Consider the following 18,472-nt stretch of genomic DNA (forward strand, 5'->3'; position numbering starts at 1 on the left):
TAGGAAGGAGTTTGCACTTTATTCTAAGTCTGTTGGCACATTTTAATGGAAAACTGTGAGAACACTTGGGGCAGTGAGCATTTGTTTTCAGTCATCCTGGCTATTGTTACACAAAAGCTACTTAGAAGAGGCAAGAGTGCAGGGAGGGAGTCCAGCTTGGTGGCTCTTTCAGGCAAGGAGGCAGAGGTGATTGGTACCAGGGTGGGAAGAGTGGAGATGGGGACCTGTGTGCAGATGCTGGATATATCATAGTCAGAGCCAACAGAACTTGGTGAAAGCGACAGAGAAATCAAAGACCATGCGTATATTTTGCATTGGGATAGTTGGACTTCTGAGGTGAGAAGACTGGAGTTAAAACAGGATCCTTGCCATCAAGACTGAAGTCACCAAGGACGATGACCAGGTAGTGGAGAAGTCAATACATCACTTCAAGTGAACGAGAGGGCATATGCAACTGTATCCAACAGTCTTATAAATTTGTGCTCTGCAAATATTCGTCAATATTCTTAAAGATTTTCATTGAATCTCTTTCAAGAACAAGCTCCTCGCCCTTTTTAAAAAGATGATGACAGAAATCAGTCTGCTGAAATGTTTTGTTGCCTCTTACATCTCATTCCCATGTCTACCTTTGTTTATATCCCTCTTACTAAAATGTTTCCTTGATGTGAGAAAAAAACGGTAACATTACTTCTTTCTGAAATCATGAACGTGCTACAAAGTCCTACTTACCAGTCATCAGAGGAAACGACTGAGAAAAATGCTTCACTGTGTAACGTTAACTTCTAGTGTTGGAAGTCCTCTTGGTTGGCTTTACTTCCCATTTGAGCCAAGAAGATATGGACGATATAGAGATTATGGTACACCAGATTTGCCGTGGAAATTAGTAGTAAATAATAATGATAAACCTGCAACATCTTACTGTAAAAATGTTGCATGTCTGATTTTCAAGTTTGAAAATATGATTGTCTTGACCCTCTTTTAAGTATTTTTATATTGACTTTAAAATAACATGTTCTTTGATTTTAGGTGATTCTGAAGAAATTATAAATTCAGTAAAGTTTGTACAGCACTTCATTGCTTGTGATATCATCGTGGGTATATACAGACTATTATGCAGAGATACTAGCAATGTCAAGCTATTGATCAAACATATTCAGTATAACTTGGTTGCTTCAATTAGCAGGGGTGTATTGGGGTGGTGTGTGCCCAAAATATGCCAGATGAGGTGTGACAGTGAGAAGCAAAAGCAGCAGCGCAGGCAGGGGCCCTCCTCAAATGGCTGGTGTAATGTCTATGTAAAGACAAGAAGGCCAAAACATACGGGAAACTGATGCAACAATACCACTTCTTGAGCCTCGAGTGGTGCCTGGACATAATAAAGGCTCAGTCAGTATTTGTTAAATGGACTAATTCATCCGTTGGATACTTCGCCTCTCAAAAGCCCGATCTATGTGCGCATGAGGCTTTCTGGGGACCTCTAGACATAAACCATAACATCATATACTTATTAGGCATTTGCACTTCTGTGAAGAGTCTATTCATTTCACTTGCCCATTGTTTTGACTCGGTCTTTTATTTGAGGGTAATCGAATTTTTTGAGTATTTTATATGTGAATCTTGTTTTTAAATTTTGTTTTTGAGACAGGGTCTCACTCTGTAGTCCAGGCCGACCTTGAACCCCCAGGCTGGTCTCAAACTCTCAGTGACTCTCCTGCCTCAGCCTCATGAGTGCTGGGATTACAGATGTGCTGAATCTTGTCTTTTAAAGTAAACATTTCCAGATATACAGAAAATTGTTAACTAGTTTGAAGAAAGCAATAACTTGGAGAATAAAAGACTCAGTCAAATAGGAAAGTGAAATTAACAGACACTTCACAGAAAAAGTAGATGGCCTAAATACACGATGTTATGCTTTATATCTAGATGTGCCCCCAAAAGTCATTTAGGAAAATGGATGCACCCTGAGACCATAATGAAATGTCAAGCACCCAAGCATAAATATTGCATGGTTTCTCTTATAATGAGAAACCTGAGTTATAAATAAAGAGTAAAATAAAAGATAGATAATAGGATATAGGAAGATACATCCTTTGCAAATGAGAAGGGGACCAAGGGGACCAAGGCATGGAGGAGAGGAGGAAAAGGAATGAAAAAGAGAATTAAGATGGGTTACGTACATGTACCAACTCCACGCAAGGGATTTATGTACTGCAGACATGGACTCATAAAAATAAATTTTAAAAAAACCAAGATTCACATTATTTGAAAAAGCTGTAATTCCAATATTAACTAATTCCCACCTTCTATTCACGCCTCAGAAATAACTAAATAATTTAGACCAGGGAAATAGACTGCACTCAAAACAGGAAGTAGTGGCTTCCAAATGGCCTGGGTTGGCCCCTCAAGGCTCCAGAAGGAGCGTTGTGACTACTAGAAAAGCGAAGAAAAAGAAAGTTAATTTGGAGTAACTACAATTTTGCCTTTGCCAGTTTTTTTTTTAGAAAACAGTAACAACTTATATTGCCAAACACTATTCACCATTTTTATCCTCTAAAATGAAGCTTTGTTGCTTACTCAGAGTACTCATAGACTCAAGAGAGCAGGACATTCAAGCCAAAGGCATACTTGAAGCTATTTACACTGTATGGAACATTTTGTGTAACGTCTCAGGGAGAATTAAATTTAGAGATTTTGTCAAGTAATTGTTATGCATTATTGTGCTCAGCATCCACCCCCATATATTTCTTTTCTTTCACTGACAGGATGTATTCTTGCCTCACAACAAACTTTCAGGATCGATGAAACCTGATTATGCAGTACTGGTGGCTATGTATGAGTGCTTTGTTCTTTTATTCATTTCTGTCATCTCCTAAGTTACCTACTATCTTACAGCTGTTTGTGACTTTTCACTTCCAGTGTGCTTATATGAAAAAGTGTAAGTCTTGATCATCGACCAAATGAAAGAGCCGAAAGAGGTCAGAATACAGCAACAGCATCTCACAATCCAAACTCCCACTCTCCCACACACTCACATAAGTAACCTGCCAGAGTTGGCAATGCTTTTTTTTTGTAGCCCTGAAATAGTGAGTTTACTACCTCTTGAATGTATTTCCTATCTCCAAATGACCTTAGTACTAATAATAGTTGGTTAATACCGGGAACACTGTATGTATAGTCTTCTTTTGAGATTGTGGATTTCCAAAATAACACATTTTAATGTAAAGAATGAAATAGCCTCGTTCTCATGGTTGTAGAGCTAACTTTTGTAGTTGCATCCCAACCAGAGTGCAGAAGGTAATGCATTTTTTTCATTTAGAAAACTAATAAATTCTCCAATAAATCAGCATTAAATGATTCTAGATTATCTTTAAAGGGAACACTATTTTGGTCTGTAGTTTCTCATTATAACTTTTTTCACCTTGACCACTCATCCCTGGTGAAAAGCCTGAAGGTTTTAAGAAATCCCAGACACTGACTAAAAAATTCTCTGAACAAAAACGGACTTGAAGTATACCAACTCTTTGCTGTGTATGATTACACTCACAGAAGCTATAATGGAGCAACAGCACCAATTCAGTTTAAGTTTCTACTTTATGAAAATAACTTTCCACTGCTACATCATCAGTAAATACACCTAAACTGAATTTGGAAAGCACTACCAAAACAGACCCATCATTTTACTGGAACTATTCAACTTTGCGTAATAGGCACTTTGACTCTAAAACAAATTAAAAAAATGAAGTGTTCCTTTAGGGGATCCATGAATCTCCCCAAAGCGTACACGGGAAATTGTATCATGTATGTGCATACATTTTTCTCGGGGGAGGGCTCATAACTTTGATCAATTTCTACAGGGGCACAAAGAGGCTAAGACAGTACATGCAAGAATTCTCACCTCTGTATTTTCGATAATTGAAGTTGTAGACCACAGGAAATTTATTTTACACATCTAAGTCCATTTCATGGAAGTAGGGTAACAGTCAGGAATTGGCAAGGACTGCAATTTTCCTTTAAGTTAAGGAACATGTTCTGGTTTAGAATGGTGAAATGGGGACAGAAGTGGTAACACGAACTGGAAACAAGGGGACTCCTCTAAGGGATTATGAATAAAGCAATACCATGAGATATGGTGCTACAAGCCTGTAATTCCAGCACTTGGGTGGCTGAGGTAGAAAGATTGCCATGAGTTTGAGCCCAGCATGGGCTACATAGTGAGTTCAAGGCCAGCCTGAACTACTTAGCAAGACCTTGTCTTAAAAAACCAAAAAATAAAAAATAAAATTTAATTTTCAGTTTCTGCACATTATCAACTTTTTGAAAATGAATCTCAAGAGGGCTGTCCTGAGAGAGAGGCTGAGGGAGGCTGCCCTGAAAAAGAGTTCAGAGAAGTCCAATTTTCAGTTTCTGCATATTATCAACTTTTTATTTTTGAATATCACAAACTTCAATCAGAATACTTTTTAAAAATATTATTCTGCATGCATTTAACAAATCTGACAAAAAGACAAGTATCCAGCTTATCTGCATTATAACAGCTTTAAATGAACAGCCAATTAACATGTATTTAAAATTAGGTACAGGAGACAATGAGAAACCTTTGATGCATTAATCTGAGGGCATCCTACCACTATGCACATGTTTATGTAACACTACTAGTAACGGCCCTGAAGCACAGGCAAATGGAGATGGAGACTCCCCAGAAAGCAAGTTTAAGGGATTAGACATCATCACCATCATCATCACTGCTGAGAACAAAGCTGCTGTCTGTGGACAGTGGCCCCCCTTCCTTCACATTCCCCAAGGTCCCCCTCTCATCAGAATCATCGAACAGCTTCTCACTGGAAGCCCCCTCCTCAAACTTCTCAATGGAGTTGTCATCTTCGAACAACACTTCATCCACATCTTCGTTTCCTTTTTCACCTGCATCTTCCTCATCTTCCTTTTCATCTGAGTCTTCAAACAGTTTCTCCTCTGTGTCACCTTCTCCCTCTTTTCCATCAGCATCCTCATCTCCTTTTCCATCTTCATCTTCTTCGTCCTCGTCTTCATCTGACACATCATTAAAAAACTCTTCATCTTCAAAAACCTTGTTGTAGGTTGCCTCTTCATCCTTTTCTTCTGACTCTTCGTCAAACTCTCTGTCATAGTCTTCCACATCTAACATTTTCTCAGAGCCTTCAAATTCTGATTTGTCCGAGTCATTTTCTTCTAACTGTTTGTCAAGAAGGTTGTTGAGAAACTCGTCAGAGCTATACTCGTCAAAATCTTGCTCGACACCATTTTCTTCTAATTCTTTCTCAGAGCCAACTTCAGACTGTTTTTCTGAGCGGTCTGCGTTAGATTCTCTCTCAGAGTCATCCTCTTCAGGTTTTTTGGGCTGGCTGCCCTCCCCTTTGGACTCCTTGTTGGCATCATCATCTTCAGACTCGCTGGTAAGGCTATTCTTTTCACAAGCTTTTTTGAATCTCTTCTTTTTAGGTTCTTTTTCAGAGCTATTCCCCTGCAACTCTTTTGTAGGGCCACCCTCTCCGAATTCATTTTCAGGACAGCCTCCCTCAGCCTCTCTCTCAGGACAGCCCTCTTCAGATTCATTTTCAGGGCAGCCATCTTTGCGCTCTTTTTCAAGCCCATCTTCTTTAGTATCTTTTCCAGAAGCATCTTCTTCAAATTCTCCCCTATCTTCTGTTTTTTCAAACTTCTTCTCATCAATAGGTTCTTCAAATACCATTCCAGTTTTAGCTTCTTCAGCTTTCATTTTCCATGTGCTCCGGGGCTCTGAAAAATGCCTCACTCTAGAAGGCCCTGCTCTTTCTGAAGCACTAACAGAATCTGAACGCTGAAGGCCTCTGTTGGCCTCAGGAGAATTGAGGAATGCCTCCCATCCTTTTAGCCTTTCCTCCCTTTCTCTTGAGGTCTCCTCCACCTATGGATAAGTAGAATCTGCCATTAAAAGGAGTTTTAGAAAAAAAGAAGCAATAACCTCAGTATTTCTAACATTGAAGAAAGTACCCTGAGTTTATAAGGAAACTCTTCTTAGGAAAAACAAGTAATTAACTCTTTTCAATTCTCAAAACTTTACATCTTGATTTGCTGACCTTCACTAATTATCATATAATTAAATCCAAATGCTATAATACTGCAGGAATGCCTCACTTCTTACCAAATTAATATTTGAGCTCTGTACAACATAGAACAGAAAAGAAACATTTTGGTTTAATGTATTCTTTTCTTATCACAATTCTGAGTAAATCTCAGGATTTCAGGCTAGCGAGCTAGAAGACTGAAACATTTTTCTTACCCTCCAAATTCTAAGTATTATTTAAAAGAAGTACAGTTACGCTGAACAATTATACCACACTGAAAGCTTCATTCTGAAGAACTGCTAGATCAGTGTTGTTGGCAGTGAAATAACACACGAGCCCTTGGCAATGGCAGAATTTACCTGATAATCTGTAGTCCCATCCCACGCTTGGGCAGTGATCTGACGGCCACCAAACCACCTTCCATCGAGGGTCTGAATGCAATAATCAGCTTCTTCTGGGTCCCTAAAGGACACAGAGGCCACACCATCAGGATGCCTCTAGAAAGACAAGAATGAACAGTAAGATTAAAAGTAAAATACACATTTCATACAGTAGGTAGGGAGTAGTGTTCTCTCAGATACACTGAAGTGAAAGACTTTATGAAGTCTTTGTCCCCAGCCAGTAAGATGCAGTCTGCTGTTTCTTTAGCTTCACCTTATCTAGCAAGAAGAAAGCACAATCTCTCTGGACACATTTCCATCGACAACAATATCTAGTGAGAGGCAAGAGAGTATAATTGTTAAAAGCATGTCAAACTCTGACTTAGATTCACCTCGGACTTGAATCCTGGCCCTGTCAGTTACCAGAGCAAAGCACTCTATCTTAAAGTGTCAGTTTCTTCATCCTTGAGTTGGGAAGAGTAGGTCGTTATCTACCTACCAAGAAGGGTTGTGAGGATTAATGAGGTAAAGTAGCTTGTAATATACCAGCTATATATGGTGACTGAATTACAATTTCAGAAGTAAAAGAGGGATAAGTGGGGAAATATGCAGATTATTTTTGCTAACTGTTCCAAATATGAAGGAGAATAATTCACATAGAGGTCATTATAGGCAAATAGGGGACCATAAAGTCTCATACATTTTTAGTATGCTTTCTTTGACTTGATCACATACTCTAGAGCAGGGACGGAGAACCTTTTAGAGCTTTCAATGATTCAAACAGCTCACTGTGACACACGTGCCGTAAGTTCACCACCACTGCTCTAGAGTAATGACAAGAAATTAGTAAGGCATACCAAATCTATCAAAGCCTTGACCAGTATACCATGCTTATCTAATTACTGCCGACAGACAACTACCATCAAACAGACCTACTGTATAAAGACATTAAATTCAAAACTCAGGGTGTACTGATGTCCAATAATCACTTATTCAGCTAGAAGAATGATTGTATTAGGATTCTTTTGTCTATGCCATCAACTTACATCAAACAGAAGGAGCTTCTTAATTTGTCCAAACTTTGAACACTCTACTCGAAGGTCTTCTCTGATCTCATTCAGCACCAATGGATCATCCTGCAAAAATAAACATGATTCAAATGGCACTGCCCCCTGTTTTTAATTCCAAAGAATCAAACTTCTTGCTCTGGCAAATCAACAAATTAAAAAAAAGAAAGGTTTCCCTTAAGGTTGGCTATGTTTGTCTGTGGTCTACAAAATTAAAAGAAAAAATCAAAATCAAATGAGATTAGACTACGACTGTCACTGCTACTAGGACATGTCTGCCTCACTCTTAAGACTGAGGAAATGGACAAAAATAGCAGAGAGCAGAAGGGTCTACAGTGGCAAAGGAAAAGGAAGTGAAGTGGGACTCGAAAGCCCCAGCAAACAGCAGCTTTGGGTAGAAGTCCTGTGGCACACATTCATCAGAGCCCGCTAATTCCTGTTCTGTGTGGGCAGCATAATCATGTATAATTGTTAAAAGCAATTATAGGGTGGCTTACTTTGCTGAGATTTGGAAAAATTTCACTCACAGAAATGGTGTAACACAGAGAGATACGTCCTTTGCATTGACTAAGTGTGCTAAGACTGTTTTACATATTTCTAAGATTGTACTTCAATCCCCAAGGTAAACCTTGTAAGGACTGTTTGTCTTATCACCTGCCATACTGCAACAGAACCACATACCACACAAAATCTTAAGCATACAGTAAAACACATTCTTGCACTTGCTTTATTACAACTAAGAGGGAATTAAGAACATTCAAGCATTGCTGTTTCTCGTGGTCTCCAGTTCAGGTAGACTCTCCTTCCCAGAGCAAAGTATTTAAGATTCCCAGTAGGGACTCACAAACTTTTGCAAGTCAGATCCAAATTTATGGATTTCTACTGAAGTCAACTTATACTTTCTAGGAAACATTTTGGTGTACCACCTACTTTTCCTACAGGTTTTTATTTTTTTCTCACCAACTAAAGAGGAACTAAAAAAAAAAAACCACCAAAAAGTGGCTTTCAACCCTAAATTTCTCTCAAAAAGGTAAACAACTTATAAGCAGTTACTGAAATCAGATTTAAAATAAAAAATATAAAATCCTCTGTACAAATCTGACGTTTCTCAAATTGAGCTGGCAGACTATAAAACATAATGTTGGAGAAGCCAATTTGTTTTACAAAGAACAAGCAGAACTGAGAAAAATGGGGAATGAAGCATAAACGTCTCGGTAGTCACAGAGTGGCTTTTGGTGATGTGCGTTTGCTTAACTCCTACAGGATAATGTGCTTTCTAAAAGCAAGATCCCTGCTTAATAGATCTGATGTAAGCCACAGAATTTTATACACAGTCAACAATCAGTAAAAGCCTTTTCAGTAAAAGCCTCTTACATTCACCAAGGGAAATAAGGGTTATATCAAAAGCAAATAGGTATCACCTGTAAACACTTACCAAAATTTGAATTTACGTGGGATTCTACTGGGGCACAGGGTAGCCGTGTAACACCTTTACTTCTGTATCAACGTACTAGCATTCTTCTCATGAGATACTGATTCTTAGCCTACGTCTTCCCAGACCTCCATTTCATGTCAGCTTGGAAAACTAATATATTACACTGATGTGCGGTATCCTTATGCTTAATGATACTATCCCTTTCCTTTTGGAAGATTCTTTTAACCAAGTTACACGTGGCAATTTTCTGAAGACTAGACTTAACAGGCAGTATGTCTGAGATTAAAATCAGCCTCATGCATTCCAACTTTCTGCAGTTAACTCTCAGGAATTTTTCCAGGGCGGTATTTTGTTTTCCATGGAAGAAATAAACCATGCTTCTCATGCCTTTCAAATCTAAACCTATGCTGGCTAAGCTGGTAGACAGTGACCACATGCGGTTACTGAGTACGTGAAACGGGGCTAGTCCTAACTGAGGTGTGCTCCACATGTGAAATACATACCAGATTTTGAAGATTTAGTACCAAAGGAAAAAAAATAATACAGCTCATTACACGATGAAATTATAGTATTTCTGATGTATTGGGTTAAATAAAATTCATCACTAAAACTAATTTCCCTGGTTTCACGTTCTATTTTTATTAAGGATACAGAAAAACTGAAGAGCACACATGTGCTTCATAGCGTACTTCCATCTGACAGTGCCGATTATGCACAAAGAGAAATCTACCTCTACATCTGAGTTTTGATTCTTTATCTTTTGCTATTCAGATGTGGCAGACAAGGCATTTTTAAATAAGGCCTTGAAATGAAAGCTAAAGATTCCCTAAAAATTAAAAATATTTTCCTTTCTCGTTTACATTGATACTACAGAGTATTTTTAGATATGTTGCTTCTAGCATTGGTTAACTATTTGGAATAAAAATATACTTCACCTCCCCAAATCTGCTTTCTTTCTGATAGCCCAAGGTGACCTGAAAATTCAGTTGTTTTTGACTGAAAAGCTCAATGCTGATGTCTTTCCTTTAGTTTTCTAAGAGTCTTGGGGCAAATCAGACAGTCCCCAAAATAGTGCAGTGAAAGCGGGCTTTCATGCTGAACCTTTCTATTGAGTTATGTCTGTACCAGTACCATCCAGTACTTTCTGTGATGATAGAAATTTTATATATCTGTACTATTTGGTACAGTAGCTACTAGCTATAGGTAGCTAGTACAACTGAACTGAATTTTTAATTTTATTTAATTTTAACGTAAATAATCATGTGGCTAGAATTTACCACACAGTATAGTACAAGTCTATACTGATACAAGCAACTTTATAAATAAACTGCCTATACCTATGAAGTGACTTCATGAGATACCCAGACTCCATAGCTGGACAATAAACGGTGTCATATCACAAGTCACAGAGATGGAGCTCAAGTGTCCATCTCGGATTCTTAAGGGGGCTAAAATGACACTGCCATTTTGATACTGTTTACAAACCATGCAGAAAAGCAGTAAGGTATATATAGTAGGCGAAGAAGGAAAATAGAGTCACTACTGAATTTAAGTTTTGGAATTCCCTTTGTTTCACCTGATACTCTTCCTGTAACTGTATGCTAGGTAAGACTGCTTAATATGCATACTGTGACACTGGCTACAACTGAAACATTGATAAAACTGGGATTTTATGTAATAAACATTTTTCTCTCATGTGTAACTTGCTCCCCTGAATTCCAGAACCAGACAGAGAATAAAGTGTTGTTTCTCCATTACTGATTGTATCCATCTATCCCAGCACACACAAATACAACCAGAGGCAGAATGCAACACAAGGTACCTTGATGCCAATTAATATTCCTGAAACTTCTTTAACTCTAGGTTTTCTTCTTTTAATCACTTTTTATTTGCTGCTCTACAAATTTTACATGGATATTAAGTACTACAACATTCTAATAGGTACTAAAAAGATTTGTAAAAATGAAGTCTTGAAAAACAACCCCCACTACATAAACATCACAGGCTGAATTTCATTAAGCCAAAGTTTTCTAAGGAACTTTTAGGAGGAAAGTGAAGTTTTCATTTTCAAGGGTGAAACTCGTATCTTTCCACCAAAGTCCACAAACTCTTCCCATCAATCTTAATGATGACATTATTAATGATATCCCATACCAGGCAGCTGTGTCTGGGGCCACAGTATGCATACTGAACAGTGTTACCTAGCATGCAATTATGGTAAGAGTATCAGGTAAACCTACGGGACTTCCAAAACTTAACTTCAGTCATTGCTGTTTTCCTTCTTTGCCTACTACATGAACACATAGAATGTGACATGACAAAGACGGGGCAGAGCAACTTTAGGCTCCTTGAAAGAAAGGACATTGGCATCTCTACCCATTAGGACACGATTTCCTACCTCAAAGTCTGTAGGGTGAAACATATTTTTGATGATGACAACTCGTTCATGGCGCATTCGGGATGGTCCGGCTCTCCTCTCGGGTCTCCAATCCAACTGCCTAATGCAATATAATAGCAACAAGAAATTCAACTGTTTCAGACTTGTTAGAGAGAAAGTGAGTTGTTAATGTAATGATATATTATTAAGTATTTAATATCTTAGTGAGCATTTATTAATGATAATTATTTGAGTCCAAAACAGTAATGTACATTTTAGTCATAGTTCCATTCCCAGAACCTTCTGAAATAAAAACACTGGGTATTGAGGGGAATAAACCCAGTATCTAAAATCCTCAGCATATTTTTTTTTTCAGAGTAACTCTTCTCATAAAAATGTTGCAATGAGACTCCTAAACACTGCTGATTATTTAATATTTATGATTCTCTAGCAAGAGTCATCCTCCCGTATCCGTGGAGGACAGGTTCCAGGACCCTCCCTTGGATATCAAAATCTGCAAACACTCAAGTCCCTCACATAAAATGGCAAAGTACTTGCATATATCCTACACACAGCTCCCTATATAATGAAATCAACTCTAGATTAACTGTAATACTGCATATGATGCAAATGTAATGTAAACAGCGCCTACAGTGTTTTGTTTACAGAATAATGACAAAAGCTTACGTTTCGTTTATGTTTTGTAATCTTTAAAAAATATTTTTGACCCATGGTGGCCTGAGTCCAGAAGCAGAAGCCATGGATATGAAAGGCTGACTGTACTTTAATGCCCCTAAAATAGGTTAGCAGTGCATTAGTTTCCGGCCATCTTATCATTATAGAGAACAAACTGCACCAAAATACATAGAAACTACCCACTCTTTGTTATAATCTTAGATTTTACTACGACTGCTCATAAAGTGTGTGGATATCATATTTTGACTAATCCTGTAAAAATCATGGGACATCAAAACTAAACACTTAGGATCATTTCATCTTTAAGAATTATGTTAGATGTATTGTAGAATTCACTCTGATGAAAGAAATCATCATGACTTTTACAAATTAGCATATTTCAAAAAGTCTGTTGAATAACAAAACAGTACCAGAAACCTGATGAGGTTACACATATGCTACATACAACTACACCATCAGTCAAGGATAAAACCTATCATTTCTGATTTTTGCTAACAAACCTGGCTATAACAATTTAGCTCCCAGGATAGCTGGTTACAACCCACATTGAAAATGAACTAGAAATTCTGGTATGTAAGCCTGAATTATCTTATCTAATTTGATGTCCAACATTTTCCAATGAGATGGCTTCCCTTAGCTCAACTTAAGCACCCTATAAACTCCTGAGAAAAATACCACCACTGCCAAATCAAGCCATCATACAGGTTACTGAAGAACCTTATCTAATGAAATTCTTTTAAAATAATACAGAGATATATCTGATGTAAACAGGTGGCTATTACCGAAAGTATACTTTAAGATACTTCTGTAACTTTTTTAATGGAACAAATAAAACAAAGTTCATAACAAAGTAACAGGAGAGTAACAATAGTTAATACACTGCATACTGTTATCTTCAAAGTAGTTACTGAGAGTACAAGAAATGGGCATAAAAATACTTTTTAAACAGGAAAAGATTACTAACTTTTGTTGCAGAGACAGCTTCTTCTTATAGTCTTTGCACTTCTTCTTCTTTTTTGAGGCATCATATTCCCCCTTCAGTTGAAACTTTGCCACCTCAACGTGTAATTTGTAGCCTCTAATTTCATCTTCATCCAAAAGTTTCAACGCAAGTTCCACAGATTCTCTCTTTATAAAGATAAAATAAAATACAAACAGTAATTTACACACTGACATGAAATGTAAGGAGTAGCTGCTTTTAAATGAAGCATGACTACTACTTACTTAGGGATAAGGAATTCTAGAATGTATATTAAGAAACTTATAATTGAAACAGCTGTCCCTAACCAGCTTTGTGAACTCAGGCAAGTTACTCAAGTCCCCTAAGTCCCAATTTCTTCATCTGGAACAGAAAAACAATGGAACAATACTATCTTTCCTCATAGGGCTCCTGACAAACTTAAATGAAATAATGCATAGGAGGAATAGGGACTAGCATACAATTACTATTCACCAAATTAGAGTAGTAGGTAGTTTTGCTCCCTGAAGCCCCAGTTTCTCGTCTGCAGAGTAAGGCAAGCAGGCTCATGTGCTTTCTGAGATGCACGCTAGTTTTAAAATCCTGTAATACTTTTACTTAGAAGATTAGATGACTCAAGGAATTGGGAATAGTACAACCCGACGTTTTCTGCTTTACCAAATAAAACGTAAGTCTGTAATACACTGATAAGTGGATGATAACTACTCGATGGCTACACATTAAATACATTTACGGATTCTGAGTCTTACACAAAGGGGAAAGTTATCAGCCTCACACAAACAGAATCAAAAGATCTGAGGGTCTGAGGAAAACACAAAACAACAACTGCACTCAGCTGTTCAATCCAATGTGAATTCTGGAACAATTAACTGTATTTTTTTTCTGGAACTCAATTTACTGGCTTGATAATCTTGTACTTTACTGGGCCCTAAATTGTACATATGAAGTTTCTCGACACTCTACTTTTTTCTTTAAAAACTTATAAAAATCTAATTGAATCTCCTAAATCAGTTCACAGATTTTAGTAATCCTTGCACAACCTGTAAACCGCATATTGAAACATTACAAAAGTACTCTCCTAAATGGTCATGCTCGTATTCTATACCCATCACATTTATGAAGCAGGTCAAAAACCCACCTCTGCAAAAGCTGTCAGCTCAATTCTACCATTTTCTAATTCCACTGCGATGGACACTTACAGCACACCTGTGGTGTTTCCACTGTTGTTTCACCATTTTTATTTTACTTTATAATTTTATTTTCAGGTTTGATGACAAATGTACACACCATCATCATGTCCCTTTCTTTCACACCAGACAATAATGCATAAAGAATGCCCCAGAAATGACAGCTGCCTTTGACACTGAGTGAGCTTTCCCTGTGTAAGTTATATTATCAAGACTATACAAAGTCGTGCAAATTTCTGTTTAGTAATTTGTGGTATTTCACTCTCTCTTCTCTCCCATTTAAAAAATTATTTTAAAGCAGTAAGCATAAGGCTATCATCTCATTCATGGTTTAATTTAAGAGTCAGAAAAGTCCTTTTATTTATAAAAACGGTTAATAAATAGTTTAGACTTTGTGGACCATGAGGTCTATGGTACAACCACACAACTCTGAGGGGAAGCACAAAAGCAGGGGCAGACAAATCCTTAAATACATGAGTGTGGCTGTATTCCAATAAAATTTATTTACAAAAACAAGTAACAGGCCTGAGTTTGCTAAGCCCTAATTCATTCCAGTGAGCTCACAAAATGCCACTGACTTGTTGTTCTTGGATTTTTAAAATGTTTTCTCAACTGACTACATGCACTGATAAAGATCTTTGCAGTGGGAATGTTTTTTAAGATAAAAGAAGCACGTCGTCACATACTTAGTGGATAACCTTACCAATGCAATACACACGGGTACCCTCTAAAATTTTAGTTTTCTTTGTATCTTGTTTTGAATAATTCTCAGCACAGATTATCATCAATAAAAGATTACAGCCCTCAATCCTGAGTTAAAAATGGAGATACAAGAAACTATTTGATCATATGACTAACCTTCAAATAACAACAAAGCCCATCTCCTTTAAGATTTCCTTGATTATCTTTGTAAAGTTTGACTTTAAATTCTTCTGTCTGAGGATCTCTCATAATAATACCAAACTTGGACATAAGCTGTATAAATTCATCCACTGTAATGTCTGGAGGCAAACCTGTAATATCAAAAAACATTTGCTAAGTAATTATAAAGGTGAGAGGTACTTGACATTCTACAATTAAAAATTGACAACTTAGAGGAGTGGAAAGTTGATTTTCTAAATGAATGCAAATATCTCACATGTATAAAACTGAGGATCATTTCTATTTCTATATATTCAAAATTACATTAAGATCATACTTTGCTTAGGCCTCAGAGGCCCTTTAGGGCCATAAGTTACCTAAATCAGGCAAAAAGGACGGTATCTAAAACTATATACCCTTCATTTTTCTTAGCTGTATAATAGACAAATTCCTCAGTAATGTAAACAACTGAACAAAAAAATGACACAATGGTTAAAATAGGCTTTAGAAAAACCAAGAACTAAAAATCACTTAAAAAAAATCTCAACATCTGGAGCCAGGGATATAGCTCAGCAGCATGAGTGCCTGCCTGGCAAGCAGAAGGTCCCTAATTTGATTCCTGGTACCAAGAAGAAAAAAAAAAAAAATCTCAACATCAAGTATTTCCAATTCTAAATTTGTTTAAATAGGTATGCATACCAGACACATATACATTTGTATTTCTGTCTTCTTCAACATGAAACCATCCTGAAAATGAAATAAATAAATAAATTACTGGCAGGAAAAGAGTCACCTTACTAAATCTTAACAAAGCAGCAGTTTTTTTTTGAAACTTTTAGGAACTTTCTCATACCCTCAAAAGACTAAGACAAAATAAATCACTATTCAGCTTTCAAAGTATCTGAATCTTTTGAGAGAGTTTTCCGACCCTATCTGAAAACGAAGCTGGCCAATTTATTTTGATTTTAATAACACTACCTTAAAGAGAAAACTTCATCTTATTATCCCTTCCAAGCTATTATCTTCTAGAAAAAGTTCACACACATATTTTTTACACTCAGACTTTGTAAGCTAGAACCACTTGCCTGAGTCACCCTTTCTTTTCTCTCCCCTCTTTCTGGGATCAGTGGGTTCTGGAGTTTTTCTTTGTGGAGGCTCTTCTGCAGCCCTCATATTAGTGTCCGGGACATGCGTAGTAGAACTAGATGCACCATCACTAGAGAAGCCGTAATTAGCTTGATATGTAGCAATGAAATCTTCAGTAATCTAAACAAAAAAGCACGAACACATAGAAATTCAAAGATATTTCTGCCCATAAGAAGTTTAGGTTGTGTTATGGTATATTCAGCAATACAACTTAACATGCAAGTTTTTCTACAGACAACAGTTGTAATGATTAAAGTATAAATGCAAGAATAATCACTTCCATAGGAAACCATATACAAAGTGATAAAAATAAGCCACAGTATCCTAGAATATCAACACAGAAGGCTGAGAAGCATTAAGTCATTTTAAGTGATACTGGCACTTTTTTCAGTTGTTTCCTTTATAAATTACTACTTCTCTATACTACACTTCATTGAAGCTACAAATGCATAAAACAAAGGTAGTACCAGGGAACAGTGAAACAGAATAAAAACCAAAAGCCAACTAATAACCTCACTACAGAACCCACCTTTTTAGTATACAGATGCACAAATACATATGTATACCGCAGAAATATGTGTACACAGACCACATAGCGTGGATCTCTGATTTTGTGTATAAAAATGGGGCTACTGGGGCTGGGGATTTAGCTCAGCGGCAAAAACGCCTGCCTGGCAAGCGCAAGGTCGTGAGTTCGGTTCCCGGTACCGGAAAAAAAAAAAAAAAAAAAAAAAAAAAAAATTGGGGCTACAACTATAAAACAAAACGTCCACTTAACCCTCACAAGCTACATCACACTAGCATTTATGAATAATAACATAATGTAATTATTATTTAGTGTCAGAACTATTTAAGGACAAATGCAATTCATATGTCTCCCTGGCTTTTGAGAAAAAGGCATTATTACACAATAAGAAAAATGTAGTTTTTCATCATACCAATTAAACAGTGGGTACACATACGAACAGGGAAAATGTGAAACTCAGTTTAAAGAGGTATGGACTTTAATAACACAAAAAGAGCCTAAAACCACTCTCATAAGACTATTGTTAAACGTACGCAGAAGGCAGAAGCAACCAAATCTGTCATCAAAGCTGGCATCAGCAGTACACAAGTGAAATAGCAGTAAATTTTAAGAATGTGTAGAGGTTGGAATATATATAAAGGCAAAATGGGAAAGAAAGGCTGAAATGAAGAAATTTTAAAGTTAACAGTCCAGTCACACAATGGGGACATGTGCTGTATTCCCGGCCCGCAAGTCAGTGCGTGGTTAGCATCCTTTGAAATTGACGCTCTTATAAGATTTAGATTAACAGGGTACTTTCACTGCAAGGTTTACACAGCCAAGTTTAACACTAGGTATTTTACGTCTATGCTGAAATCAAACACTAAGCAATTTCCAAGTGCGCCAACCAAAAGTGCACGGGTCTTTTGAGCTCATGTTTTGTGCACCTCTGTGACACGCCTGTGTTTATGTGGCTCACACATACATGCCCAGGGACAACATTTACTAGGGAAGTAACGCAAGATGCAAAGAAATTTAAGTCAATCAATATACGTAAAAAGCTATTTATTCAACCAACAAGCTGTATTTTGCACACAGTACACAAGCGAAATATCCGAACTCCCGAGATCAGGTTAGCTACTGAGAGAAAGTTACTAAACCTTGGTGTTTTTCCTCTGTGCAATAAAGAGCAGTCACCAATATAATAACCAACTGTGACCTTCACAAACAAAATTAATACGGCACGAAAAAAGCCACGTAAGACGCCACCTTGAAGATTCACGTCCCTTTACACAGCAGCTGTCGACAAACACAACAAAAAGACGCCAGCCACGGAGGGCGTGCGTCAAGGGGCTCCGCAAAGCCAACGCGCAAAGCGTGCCCGCAAGGCTGCCCCGCTCCGCGGCGGCGCCTGGGCCACTCTTACCTTGGGGAACCAAGCCTTCTTGTCCAGGTCCCACTCATAGGGGGTGTCAGCCGGCTGCTGCCCGAAAGAATCGGTTTCTCCACTAGAATCGTTGTGGGCATCACCCCCTTTGGCGTCTCCGTACAATTCTTGCAATCGCAACTGCTCATCGAACTCGTCGTTGCGATTCAAGTTGGCGTCGTTCATGTTTCCCACCTAGCAAGGCTCAGACTCGCAGAGGCCGAGGTGACGCTGGAGGGAGCGGAGGAAGGGAGGTCGGCCGAGCTCGGTTTTTGCCCCGTCGCCCCCCGCCCTGGCCCCCGGTCCCTCCCCGGAGCGGCGCGGCGCCCC

The 18,472-nt window shown here is 37.9% G+C and overlaps 1 protein-coding gene across 1 annotated transcript in view; it reads right to left on the minus strand.

The window, feature by feature from the left end:
* Positions 1–4,405: 4,405 nt before the first annotated feature.
* Htatsf1 (HIV-1 Tat specific factor 1) overlaps positions 4,406–18,472 on the minus strand; it is a gene marked incomplete in the record, with an annotated part of 14,396 nt that continues 329 nt past the window's right edge. Inside the window, 9 exon segments of the mRNA XM_005404589.2 lie at positions 4,406–5,923; positions 6,443–6,580; positions 7,510–7,599; positions 11,364–11,463; positions 13,003–13,166; positions 15,063–15,217; positions 15,765–15,812; positions 16,151–16,331; positions 18,143–18,373. Of these exon segments, the coding sequence (XP_005404646.1) occupies positions 4,718–5,923; positions 6,443–6,580; positions 7,510–7,599; positions 11,364–11,463; positions 13,003–13,166; positions 15,063–15,217; positions 15,765–15,812; positions 16,151–16,331; positions 18,143–18,328 (2,268 nt within the window).

Source organism: Chinchilla lanigera, unplaced genomic scaffold (assembly GCF_000276665.1).
Source record: "Chinchilla lanigera isolate Chin_1 unplaced genomic scaffold, ChiLan1.0 scaffold00088, whole genome shotgun sequence".
In the NCBI taxonomy this organism is placed as follows: domain Eukaryota; kingdom Metazoa; phylum Chordata; class Mammalia; order Rodentia; family Chinchillidae; genus Chinchilla; species Chinchilla lanigera.